The sequence below is a fragment of the Acipenser ruthenus genome, chromosome 27 (genome assembly GCF_902713425.1).
Source record: "Acipenser ruthenus chromosome 27, fAciRut3.2 maternal haplotype, whole genome shotgun sequence".
NCBI lineage: Eukaryota > Metazoa > Chordata > Actinopteri > Acipenseriformes > Acipenseridae > Acipenser > Acipenser ruthenus.
Window position 1 is genome coordinate 20,337,516 of NC_081215.1, and position 10,927 is coordinate 20,348,442.

At 34.1% G+C, this 10,927-nt stretch overlaps 2 protein-coding genes across 2 annotated transcripts in view; one reads left to right on the forward strand and one right to left on the reverse strand.

Moving 5' to 3' along the window:
• The window catches only part of LOC117431956 (ras-related protein R-Ras2), a 43,118-nt gene extending 40,128 nt beyond the window's left edge, over positions 1–2,990 (forward strand). The window contains exon 6 of the mRNA XM_034053271.3: positions 1,650–2,990. Within this exon, the coding sequence (XP_033909162.1) occupies positions 1,650–1,737 (88 nt within the window). The 3' untranslated portion in view covers positions 1,738–2,990. The remainder of the gene's footprint in view (positions 1–1,649) is intronic.
• An 892-nt stretch (positions 2,991–3,882) lies between these two features.
• Positions 3,883–9,886, reverse strand: LOC117431957 (natural cytotoxicity triggering receptor 3-like). Its single transcript, XM_034053272.2, has 3 exons — positions 9,668–9,886; positions 7,692–8,036; positions 3,883–4,752 (listed from the first exon to the last, which is right to left on the reverse strand). Exons 1-3 carry the CDS (start codon positions 9,702–9,704, stop codon positions 4,610–4,612), a joined length of 525 nt encoding a protein of 174 aa, XP_033909163.2. The 5' UTR covers positions 9,705–9,886; the 3' UTR covers positions 3,883–4,609.
• Between the last annotated feature and the right edge of the window lie 1,041 nt (positions 9,887–10,927).

The window sequence follows — 10,927 nt, forward strand, 5'->3', positions numbered from 1 at the left end:
GAGCCACAATTCAAAACGGAAAACAGAAGAACATTTTTTGATAAAGGTTTTTGTTTTTCCCCTTGGCATGAATGTTCGTCTGATATAAGATGGTGGGCATCATTATACTGCTGGTGCTTCACAATCGTAGTTCTGTCTTCAGTCAAACCTTTCATTTTAAATTAGTGATGCCCTTTTATGACATGCTGTGAAATACCTTGCATACCACCGAATTCCCAGGAGCAGCTTCTAATGAGTTTGCTCTCTCTTCTTTTGCTGTGTACCCAAGGTGTATTGTTACTGCACACTGCAGGCGCTTTGCAGATGTTTTGCTGCAGACTTGTGGGTAATATAGTAGGAGTTATTATTCTTAAAGCAATAACTGTGTTTATTATAAATGTATAAACCTGTTCTCAATGTCGCACTCTGAAAACAATAGCAGATCTATACAGTACAGCAAATAGATGCTCAGCTCGCTACGCTAATCCTATTGGTTCCTCAACCTATATAGTCCAGGCTCACCTTTCAGTACTTGTTCTGCAAGCCCTTCTCCTCCACCTCCCCACCGCCTCCTTTGCAACTGTACCTCCCTTCTGGGGGTCAGTGGTCCTCCTTCACCCAGCCTTGGTGACCTCTGACCGACGTCGGAGGTCACACCTCAAACCAGGACGGCTCCTGTCAGTCCAGAAGACGAGAACCTGGGCCAAACAGTCAATCATCCCACACTCCACTTTACATCTTAAACTGCTGAGCTTCAGTCTTTTATCTAAAAATAGACCACAAGCTATTTCATTTAAAGTTCATAAATCAAGATTGTTACACAGGCAAATGATTTATCAGGAATCAATTTTAAAATGAAGGGGTTTATTAAACATGCATTCACTCTAATACGTTCATAAAATCAGCAACCAATGCAGAATGTCAACATAAGACTGCTGCAGTACCCTTGAGCAAGGTACTTTACCTAGATTGCTCCCGTAAAAACCCAACTGTATAAATGGGTAATTGTATGTAAAAATAATGTAATTGTATGTAAAAATAATGTGATATCTTGTAACAATTATAAGTCGCCCTGGATAAGGGTGTCTGCTAAAAAATAAATAATAATAAAATAATAAACAATCAAGCAGGCATTACGTTAAAACAATTGCACAGTTAGTATTACATTATACAGCATTACGACAAACAAGGCATTTGAACAACAATTTATCAATGAAATAACAATAATAACATTTGAGTAATTGGACAAAGCAACTTTTATATATTTCATTGTAAGAGATTCGCTTATAATCGCTTAGCTTAAAAACTAAGTTGCAAATTCCAATGGAAAGTCCTTCATAGCTTACCATACACAAAACAAGAAATAAACATTTAAGGGACCATCTGAGTTGTAAAACTCATGTTTTTAAGGGATTATCTTGATTTCATTGGTGGTAGCCAGTGCCTACGCATTCGCAGACTTAAACTAATTACTGAGAATACCAATTTGTCTGCAAGTGATCTACAAACTATAGCAATCAAACATGTAAGGCTATATTGATGATTGTTATTGTACTATAGATGAATAGTGCTATCATAGAACTCTAATGGAACTTGCAATGACTCATTGACTAAAATTAAACTGAATAGTTTAAAAACTTGCCCTACATTATTTTATTTTTTTTCCACAGAAAGTTTCAGGAGCAAGAATGCCCGCCCTCCCCAGAACCAACACGCAAAGAAAAGGACAAGAGTGGCTGCCACTGTGTGATCTTCTGAGGGATCCTTTCACTTTCATCTGCAACCAGCTGCTGCCACCAGTCCCTACTCCTGCCTTCTGACAGCACATCCTGGTTCAATCAGTACTGCCTTCAATAGCTGTATGACTTGTAAGAACGGTCACTGTGATAGCCTTAGTCCAACAAGCTGGGCTCTGTGAAGTCCCAAAGCAAGACTGAGGCAACTGAAAAACAACAACACACAAATGAAACTAAACACTAAGGCTGCTTCTTAAATTGCCACATGATGACATTTGTACCTTCAACTGAAAAGAGGAAACAAACAACACCACCCATAATAATAATCCGGAATGTATTAGTAAAGTTTGTTTTTAGCTACTGGTAATTTTGCCTTATCGAGTGAGGTGTTTTAATCACGATTTCACGTCTTGTTTTACTTTGATGTGCTAATCAGCTACTGTACATACTGAAATTCATCACGATTTGAACAATATTTCTAATCAATTCAATATTTAAGCACAGAGAGTGAGGACAAGGTTGGTTGGTTGTGCCAGGTTGAAAAAAAATATTGTACAAGTAGCCAAAAAAATGCCAACAATTTCATTTTAATTAAATTTTGTATTTTTTTTTCTAATGTTGCCATTTTGTTCTAGTGGCCAAATCCAGTCGGTATACTGTATTGTATCAAGGACAATCGGACTGGCATTCTTTTGACCTAACAAGATCTTGTCATGTCAAGAGAAACTTGGTACCTTGCTAAAGTTGGACCTTTTGAACTTGCTGGGCCTCCAGGGTCTTAACTGACTGTAACCAGTAGTACAAGTTTAAGACTGTAATGATAATGCAGCACTGTTGTAACCATATGCTTATAACCAATGTTCACCAAAGCTGACACTGTAACTCTGTAATGACCCATCATGAAATCTGATTTGACCTCACCTGGCCTGGAAGTCTGATCCATCTGGATATTAAGGCTGATCCTCCTGATTGCTCCCTGATGTTGAACTCTCCAACCCAGAGAACTCTGCCGGGACAGGCCACTCACTGATCAGAGCCTGGCTTTCCTGGGTGGAGGCATGTTTTAAATCCACAGTTTTATTTTTCAAGAGGGTTCACATCACTATTAAGATAATTCAGAGTCTGTTTTGTCTTCCTTTTGATGTTAGTATTTCCAAATAAGGGATACAAAGAAACGAAATGGTATCATCATTTTTGTTTTATCTTCATGTAATGTAAAAAAAAGATGGAAGTAATCCTTCAATTGTTGGAGAAGATTAAATGTTTTTTGCTATATACTTTTATACATTATTTTCTTATCAGACTAGTTAACAAGTATTTTTATACGTTTGTAAGCGAATATGCTTTCACAGCATAACTTGTGTATATGTAAAGATGAGTATTTAATTCTCACAGCCTTTTTTTTAAAAAAAAACTGACAAGACTTTAGGTTTAGGTTTAAATCCTCCCGTTTGCTCAGACAGTCCTATCATTAAAGGCAAGTCTTTACACCATGATAAGAACCAGTTTAAAACCTCCTGCTGACGATCATTCCGTTTGACTGTGGATGGGCTCTCGATTAGTTGTTCTGGAAACTGTTTAAGTCCCCAGAACAGCTGTAATACTTACCGACCGTGCATGACTTTCTATTGACAGAGTGTGTGTACATCCAATTCCATGACGTGTTTTTCTTTTTAAAAAAAAAAAAAAATCTTACTCTACCCCTGTATAGCTTCTGGTGCTAGAATAAAACAATGATTTAACCAATTTAAAGAAAAAAAAATCCACTATTTTTTCCTCTTTTTGTTTTTTCCATACCCATTTCAAAGTTAACATTATTACCTTTAAAGAGTACGAGTGATTTTGATTATTAATGTAGTGTTTGCTGCTTGTGGAAGTTGAGAGAAGGCGTCACTGCTGATATTGGTGTATACCCCACTGAGTCGTTATGCTATGATAGCAAATGCATAGTGTTTTAGGTACTGTGCCACTGCATCTGTGGGATGTATTTGAAGATGTGAATAGATGGATTCAATGAAGACTAACTGGGGTGAAGTGAGCAATAAATGCCAGTCGTATCATGAATGACTTCATTTTATTTAGTTTACAGAGGATGTGCGTACAGTATGAGATGAAAGATGAGTAAATGGAGAGAAAGGCATAAATAATACAAACCAGCATTGGCAGGTAATGCAATAGCAAATGTATCAAAAAACAAAATTGCAATAAAAATGACAGCAATCTGCCTTGTTAGTCTTAGCCATGAACATTACAGCAAATTATTTAAAGCTGCTTTTCTACTGTCCCCAAATTACATGCAATGATGCAGCGGCTTGAAGACTCTGAGTCATAATGCTTTAAGAGGGATGTGAGCGAAATGAACACTGCTGATGTGAGGAGAGGAATACAAAACTAGCTGCAAAGGTTTTTATTACAAAAAGAGGGTGGCAAAGAGCCATTGAACCATTCTAATGCAGGGAGGCGTTTCCCAAAAGCCTCTTCTGCCTAACTGTGAAACCATTGTAAGAATAGCTTTTGAAAACCCAAGAAAATGTGTCTCCAGATGCTTTTAAATTTCTACTTGAGTTAGCAAGGTCAGAGTAGGTTTCGGTATGCTATTGACGTTTTAGAATATGCTTCAACGCGCACGTACACTGTGCAGGTGTTTTAAAAAGAACACCATTAAGTGGTGTTTGTAAGAATCTGTGAATTAATGCGTTCAAGTTGTGTAAGTCCTGTCCACAACAGTTAATCTAATTAGACCATTAAATGATCAATCACATTAAATACACATTAGAGTGGAATGGCTCATAATAAGCAACGTTTACCACCCCTTAGACACATGCAAGAACAATCAGCACTAGTTTTGAAAATGTTCAGTATTTCTTATGGCGTTGTTATCTTCTAAAGAAGACCTATTGGTCCTTTACAGAAAGGCGGCAGGAGATACAAATGAAGACAATCATGGCAATCGTCAGCAAAGAGGTGAGTGAAATCCGAACAATGCTGAGAATCCATAGATCTTCACAAAGCGCAACCTGAGAATTGCAGGGCAGTCCTGTTAAAAACAAACACAGAATTGAAGGCACAGTACATTATACAATGTGGTATTTCTTGAAAGCTGACAGGTTAATGGTCTGGTTAGCAGATGCACTTGGACGTTAGACATGATTCCGAGAGCTATGTTGAGGATAAAGGTGCTGACAATTTCTTACACCTGTAACTTTAAAGTCTGTTTCAAAGGTCTTTTTTTTTTTAAATGGCTGCTCTAGTGCACTGATAGTGTAAGGGTTGTTGCTCTGTCAAAAAGATAGCACAGCAATAACAATTCATGACATGGTATGAACAGAAAAGCCAGAGTACTTGTTGTTATTATTCTATAGCAGTGCTGTCAAGCAATTAAAAAAAGATTAATCGTGACTCTTCAGATTTAAAAAAAAAAATGTATCTCAGTTAATTGATACAATTACTGCATCAATCTAATTTGTTTCATTACGGATATTATTATTATTATTATTATTATTATTATTATTATTATTATTATTATTATTCAAAAAATAACCCAGCATTAAAAACCCTGTTTTCCTATTTCTGGATTCTTTTTATAGTTTTACAATCCAGCATTGTTGTTAAATTGTTTGAACCAACTGCTAAATCACAATGGAGTCAGTTTATTATTCAGCTTACTGCATTTACTATTATCAGTTTCCTTTACTCATAAACTGATATTTTTAACTGCTGTTTTAAATAATAATAATAATAATAATAATAATAATAATAATAAATTCTCTTATTAATAACTTGAAATTGCCTAAATAAAACAAAACATTTACTGAGTAACTGTTATATCCTCCATAACTTTAAATAATATTGTTTAAAAATAAATGTGGTTATTGAAATAAAGCAAAGCTACAGTGTTAACGGGTCTGCAGTCGTTAGCTCTCCAACAGCATGTTACAGTAGCGTAGCTTGATTCATGGGTTTGCAACGATCCTGAATTTCCGAAAGAGTACTCTGTCGAAACTGAATTTTGAAAAGTCAAAGCATGTTTAGCATGCAGGTGGTACAGACACTCATTCAGTCCTGACATGCACTAAAATGGTGCAGCGGGAAATGGATTACGGTATGCTAAGAGGGACAAGACAGGAGTGCGATTAACCTGCGTTAATATATATATATATATATATATATATATATATATATATATATATATATATATATATATATATATATATATATATATATATATAATCAGAGGTCAGCACGGGTGCCCGTTGGGTTTTAAATTACCCGACGCGACCCGGGTCTCTCTTTACTACCCGGCTATCAATTTATTAATTTGAGAATTTAAAGAAAATGTTGAAAATATGACAAAGCAGTTGTAAGCGCAGGTCTCTGGCCATAATAAAGACAACGTTAAACAGTGTTTTACACAAAACAATTACACAGCGGCAAATGCGCTGCGTGGACTGTTCTCGGGAACTAAATCGGAAAGAAAACAACATTATAACATCCTTTTGGGATTATGTCAGTGATACCCATGAATAATAATAACCACGTGGCTTGCAATACGGAATGCTTTATCTACAGTTATTGTGCAGATACAGTTTCTTACCAAAAATATCAAATAAGTAGCCTGTACTTTAAAATAAATGAACACACTGTGCGCGGTGTACTCCAGAAAACAGACTGAAAACCGTAAACATGTGTTTTATTTTAAGGCAATAGATCTGCTAAGAAAAAGCATACGCACCCAAAATGTGTAAGGTGCAAAGTACACAATGAAATCAGTATGAGAAAAACATTACTCACTCACTTACGAAACGTTTGCCTGTTTTGTTTTGGGTTAAATAAAATATATTTCAGGAGCACATTAAGTAGTAAGTGTGGAATACACCAGTGGAATATGACCAATGGATGTCGCAAATAATCCTGCAACATGAAGCGCATTTAACATGAATACCTATAATAAAACTGAGATGTAGTATTATTATTATTATTAGTAGTAGTAGTAGTAGTAGTCGTAGTCGTCGTCGTAGTAGTCGTAGTAGTATTTGGACATTTCCAGTAGTAATATAGGTTACCCAAGTCTACAGATCTGAAGGAACTAAATGTATATGTACCATATAGTATTTAAATATGTATCATACACTTAAAACATTAATATATGTTGGGGTTTTTTACCCGGGTGTTTCATGGCGGGTACCCAGTTCTGGATTTTCTACACGTGCCGACCTCTAAAATATATTAGAGCGGACATTTTGAAAAGAGCTTTGAAACAGAAGTTAAAAGTGCAAAAAAGTTGTCAGGATTTTTTCAATGAAAAGAAAAATTACAAGTTCGTTATTTAAACAGCTGTAGCAACACGTGAGGACGTATAACGCTATATTTTTTTCAGAACCCCGCTACTTTAAAACTTCTTTTTAAAAGTCAAGAGTTTTAACAAGTCACAAAGATATGATGAGTGAAACAGACACTGATACAAAGTGTCAAATTACTAAACGAAACAAAGTTAAATAAATTGGTGCTTAAAATGCATACAGACATACATACACTGTTGATGTATCATGAGTGAATAAAGTGAACATTTCTAATCAATATTTAATTTATGAAATATGTTAATTCAACATTAAACTTATTATCCAACACAAAGTTTACCAGCCATACTACTGTGTGTAATGCAGCCACTTATGAACAGAGAATCCCTAATATTACAATACCATTAAGAATAATTTGTATAGAACCATTATATAGAACCATCTGTGGTTCAGTATTTAAAAATATATCTAAATCTATCTAGCTTTGATATAGCAACAAGAATATTCAGTTACCCTAAGTATAATATACATCATTGTGTCACCAGTCCAAGGATTTCATTTTATTTATGGCACTTCTTATTTATATTAAATAAAATTATAAATAATAAACTCATAATAAACTAATGGACCCCAATATACCGTGTCGTATAGCGACACATTAGCATTATATTTTACTTACGTTTAACATTGAGATAAGTGCCGCTGCCAATGAGCTTTCCAACACTCACGAGGTCCAGTTCGCAGTAATAGATACCAGAGTCTCTCTCCGTCACGTTATGGATGTATATCGAAGCATCATGCTTCGTTTTGAAATCTCTTGCATTTGCCATCTCCAATCTCCCCTTCATTTGGTCGTCATGTTCTAATAGGGATTTTGCAGTCTCACAGCCCTTTTTCCAGATAGCTGATCCCGTAACAGAGTCCTCTGCAGTAGAATTAAAGGTGCACTTTAAATGGGCTTTTTCACCTTCTGTTACCTCTACAGTTGGAGGCTGAAAAACGATTATATTCTGGCAAGCCACACCTGAAATACAAAGCAGTGATATATGAAACACGTAGAATAATAAGCCATATGATATGAATAGTGTAGTTAATAAATACAGCTAGCATGCTTCCAGAGACTGTCCCATTTGTCTCTTTTCGTCAAGCCGTTATGAATAATAATATGTTATTATTTTGTGGTCTAGCGAGGGCTAGTTTAAATTGAGAAATTAGCTTTTGGAAACTAGAATCTGCACATATACATTTTATGTATGTTTTTTTTTTTTGGTTGATACAATATTTATCCAGTATATTTTCATTCTGAAGGAACCAACAAAACAACAAAATAATTCAGATTTAGTCACGTTTAAAGTATTTTAAAGTTTTTTTTTTTAATTTGAACCCAATTTCTACAGATACAAATATGTATTCTTCATGCAAGGTTTTAGGTGAGAAATTAATTAATGAACTGATTTAATGTACAACAGCATTTATATTTTGAGTCACTGCTTACATTCTTTTATTTTAGTGACTGTTAACACTTGTAATTACAATGTAATAACACTAAAATGCTTCAATGCTGTAATTAGGTTGCAACTACACTGTAAGTACATGAATAATTACACTGAGTATAAATAACGTAACTCAAAGTGTTATAATTACATAGAATTACATATGTTTATGCTTTAATTTTTTATACTGGCTAATTGTTTATTATTATTATTATTATTTATTTCTTAGCAGACGCCCTTATCCAGGGCGACTTACAAGATATCACATTATTTTTACATACAATTACCCATTTATACAGTTGGGTTTTTTTTACTGGAGCAATCTAGGTAAAGTACCTTGCTCAAGGGTACAGCAGCAGTGTCCCCACCGGGATTTGAACCCACGACCCTCCGGTCAAGAGTCCAGAGCCCTAACCACTACTCCACACTGCTGCCCTATTATTATTATTATTATTATTATTATTATTATTATTATTATTATTATTATTATTATTATTATTATTATTATTATTATTATTATGATGATGATGATGATGATGATGATGATGATGATGATGATGATGATGATGATGATGATGATGATGATGATCTCATTTAATGTTAACCCCTAAAAATGTTTTGGACTTACACATTTTTCATTGCTGTTCAAATAGTTGTATCACGATATTATTCCAAATACAGTAATAACCAATAAGTAATAAAATGAGAAAAAAATGCAACAGTGTAACTGTCGGAAACTACTAAAATAAACCCTAAAATGTGTTATTAATCTGTTCTGGCATATCTTTAGATATTTTTACACCATCCAGTGTTGCTTAGTATACAATAAAATAATAATAATTAATAATTACTGACAAAGTCTATATTTCAGTTGTAATGCATTAACTTTATTCCAATCAATGAAGTACAATTATTGTATAATACATAATATCCAACCATTGGTTTTCATATTCTCAAAGTCTCTATTTCATTTATACTACTTATCATGACTAGAAAGCAATTGCACAACAGTTTGCTTTCCAGAACACCAGCATTTAAGAATTGAAATAAGCATAAATAAATCTATTAAAACTAACGACATTTGAAACAAATCTATCTTATGAGTCATATTTTAACACCCACCACCAAAAAAACAACAACACAAAATAAAAAATAAACTTACCAGTTAACAACAGCAGTATTAAATCGAATGTTTCCATGTTTATTCTCTTATTAAAAGATGCAGGTATGACCAAGTAGACGTGTATAGCGATGCAATGCTGAGGACAGGAAGCTCATTTCAAGTCATGTAGATACTGATAAGAAGCCTATTATGTCCTTTCCTGTCTGTGAAATAAAGGTCCCTCATGGTGTTTGCGGTTTGCAGAATAGCTCGTCGGCAATTTTACAAAACTAACCAGTAATATAACTTATCTAAAGTGTTTTAACCAAACTAAATGTGGTTTGTGTCTCATTTTGTAAAATTAACAAACGATGTTCTTCTTTAATTAAAGACTGGTGATAACAACGCTTTAAAGCTATGGTCCATTGGTTCTTGTTTTAATGGTTTAAGCAAGTCTAAATTATTAAAATATTTGCTGTTTGCAGTTTTACTTTTTTATATTTGTAAGGAAAGGAAAAGCAAAAAAGAATGCAAATTGAGACAGCATTTATATCTGCCTCCATTTAGATAACTCAAACAGGGCCCATTATGGAGCTGTGCAAAAAAAAAAAAAAAAGTTATTTGAACTTTCATTGCATTCTCCCTTACCTACACAACTATGATTAATTAAAGTGTTACTAAATTAAATCCTTCAAGCTTTAATTACATATTTAAACACCAGTGATATAGTTACTACACAACTATGTGAGTAACAGTTGTTACTCAAATAGTTATTACAATTACATTATTACATTACAATTACATGAAAACACTTTAAGAACATAAGAACATAAGAAAGTTTACAAACGAGAGGAAGCCATTCAGCTCATCTTGCTCGTTTATAGAAAAAAAACTTGATTAATAACATTACTGGGGTTTCTCCAGGCAAAACTGACAAAAAGACATCTAATTTATTGATCTAAACAGTGGTGAATCTCAATACCATTGCTCAAACATTCATAAACATTCACAGCTTTTCATTGTAATGCTAATAAGTGGGTTTATACAGGGATGGAAACAAGACTCTTATTGCATGGTAGTTTCACCCACTCCAGGTTTTACTACGAGCTTCATTAGCCACAGTATATAGGTAACAAGCAGCCCATATTTGCATGCTAATAAATATAATTTAGCCATTCAGTTACACTATTTAATATTCTGCTCTGTGATTGCAAAGTTTACAAACTGTGTGTGTTTAAAATCTTTAGCTTGTTACAAACTTCACTCTGAACCTGACATTGTGACTAATCTTTCTTGATAGTATTTCATATTCAGTTATGA